This window comes from Phalaenopsis equestris, unplaced genomic scaffold (assembly GCF_001263595.1).
Source record: "Phalaenopsis equestris unplaced genomic scaffold, ASM126359v1 Scaffold000618, whole genome shotgun sequence".
Classification (NCBI taxonomy): Eukaryota; Viridiplantae; Streptophyta; class Magnoliopsida; order Asparagales; family Orchidaceae; genus Phalaenopsis; species Phalaenopsis equestris.
The window spans coordinates 310,451-312,144 of record NW_018165058.1 but is presented as its reverse complement, the minus strand read 5'-3'; the positions used below and the strand labels follow the sequence as shown (position 1 = coordinate 312,144).

The 1,694-nt window shown below is 39.1% G+C and overlaps 1 protein-coding gene across 1 annotated transcript in view; it reads left to right on the top strand.

The window, feature by feature from the left end:
* Positions 1-691: 691 nt before the first annotated feature.
* LOC110029974 overlaps positions 692-1,694 on the top strand; it is a 21,797-nt gene continuing 20,794 nt past the window's right edge. The window contains exon 1 of the mRNA XM_020732488.1: positions 692-1,212. Coding sequence (XP_020588147.1) covers positions 823-1,212 — 390 coding nt within the window. The 5' untranslated portion in view covers positions 692-822. The remainder of the gene's footprint in view (positions 1,213-1,694) is intronic.

The window sequence follows — 1,694 nt, the reverse complement described above, 5'->3', positions numbered from 1 at the left end:
TGTATCCTAATTGGCTTTTGGTCTTGCAAAAGTCTTTTAATGCCCTGGAATTTAGTTTTGCAAATTTTTATTCTTGTTACTTGGTAATCTGTAACCTAACATTTCTGTGACTTTTGATTTTGTAAAAAGGTTTATAATATCCAAGAAATTTGTGGTTTTCTTTGTGCGGCAGTTCCCCATCCCATTGATTAATGACGGCTGTGTTCAATAATTTTGCAATTTTTGATTTGACAATTACTTATGGTTAATTTATTTTTGGTTGATATTGGAATTTGGGGATTTTTCAGAATCTCATGTGGTATGACTTAAAAATGGGTGTTGGTTTTCGTTGATGTTGGATTTCGGTTTTATGCTTGCTCTTTTACATTCTTGATTGGCAAAATTACTGCCTCTTTCAAATGCATGTTCAATGCCTTGTATTCATGTGCAAAGAGGTGCTTTCGTTTGATAACTAATTATGTACATTTGGTTGATATTGACTTATATTGTTTATGCATTGAGTTGAAGGACGTGGATGTAGCGGTGAAGCGTGGTTGGTGCGTGGATGTGGAGGTGGATGACGACTTAACTTATGAAATACATCGTCTGCATTTTAAAAATAATATGATCATATTATTTAATATTATTTTAATAGTTTTTTTTTCTTATAAGATAATTTAACATATAATAATTTCATCGGTATTTCAACGAACTTACACGGCAACACTGTGCGGCGTGCCCCTTGCCCAGCCGCAAGCTCAGTTCTGGCGGATAAGGTTATAAGCGCTGGAATAATAATCCCATGGAAACAAAAAATATCAAAGAAGTCTGGGGGCCACTAACATGAAGGCAACCTTCTCCGGCCAACATATCAGGCAAATTCCGGCCATCTCAGCCGCCTTGCGGCAGCCGAAGGCATTCCCCAAACAGTCGACGCTCTCAATTTCCAAATTTGCCGGCCCGTTGAAGTGCGCTGTGCAGAGAAGCTTCGTGGAACAAAGCGCGCCCAAAGGCGATGCGGAGGCCTCTAACTTGAACGACCTAATCGATTTCCTGTACGACGACCTCCCCCATCTCTTCGACGAGCAGGGAATCGATCCCTCCATGTACGACTCCCGGGTTCGATTTCGTGATCCCATCACGAAGCACGACACCATCGACGGGTATCTGCTCAATATCCGCCTCCTCAAGCTCCTATTCTCTCCGGATTTTCAGCTCCATCGCGTGTGGCAGGTAATGCCAAGTCCTCCTTTCGCTAAAACCCTAGCTTTGTGGGCGTTTTGTTGTTATTTTATTTTTATAAGGATACACTTCCACATAGATTCGTGGTTAGAATGGAATCAATTCGGTCGTAATAAATGAGCCACTCCATCGACGGGTATCTCTCTTTATTTTTAAAATTTTTATTTTGTTATGTCTTATTCAAATATAGCATGTTAACAGAAGCCACTCCTAATCCATTAATTGAGAGATTGTGCTTCGAAGTAAGAGGTTATGAGTTTGAGACCTGTAAATATTACAAAATAATATAGTCCACCTTAACCTATTAGTTGAGATAATAAACTTATGCCAATAGGTTATGGGCTTTGGCCTTGCATTTACGTTCGTGAATTTTGCTTTAAATCTGTTGTCATCAAGAAATTTACATGATCGAGTATTCCAAATCTTGGATAAGAGAGATTCCAAATTCAAAGTTTAGGATCATATAAGCTCTT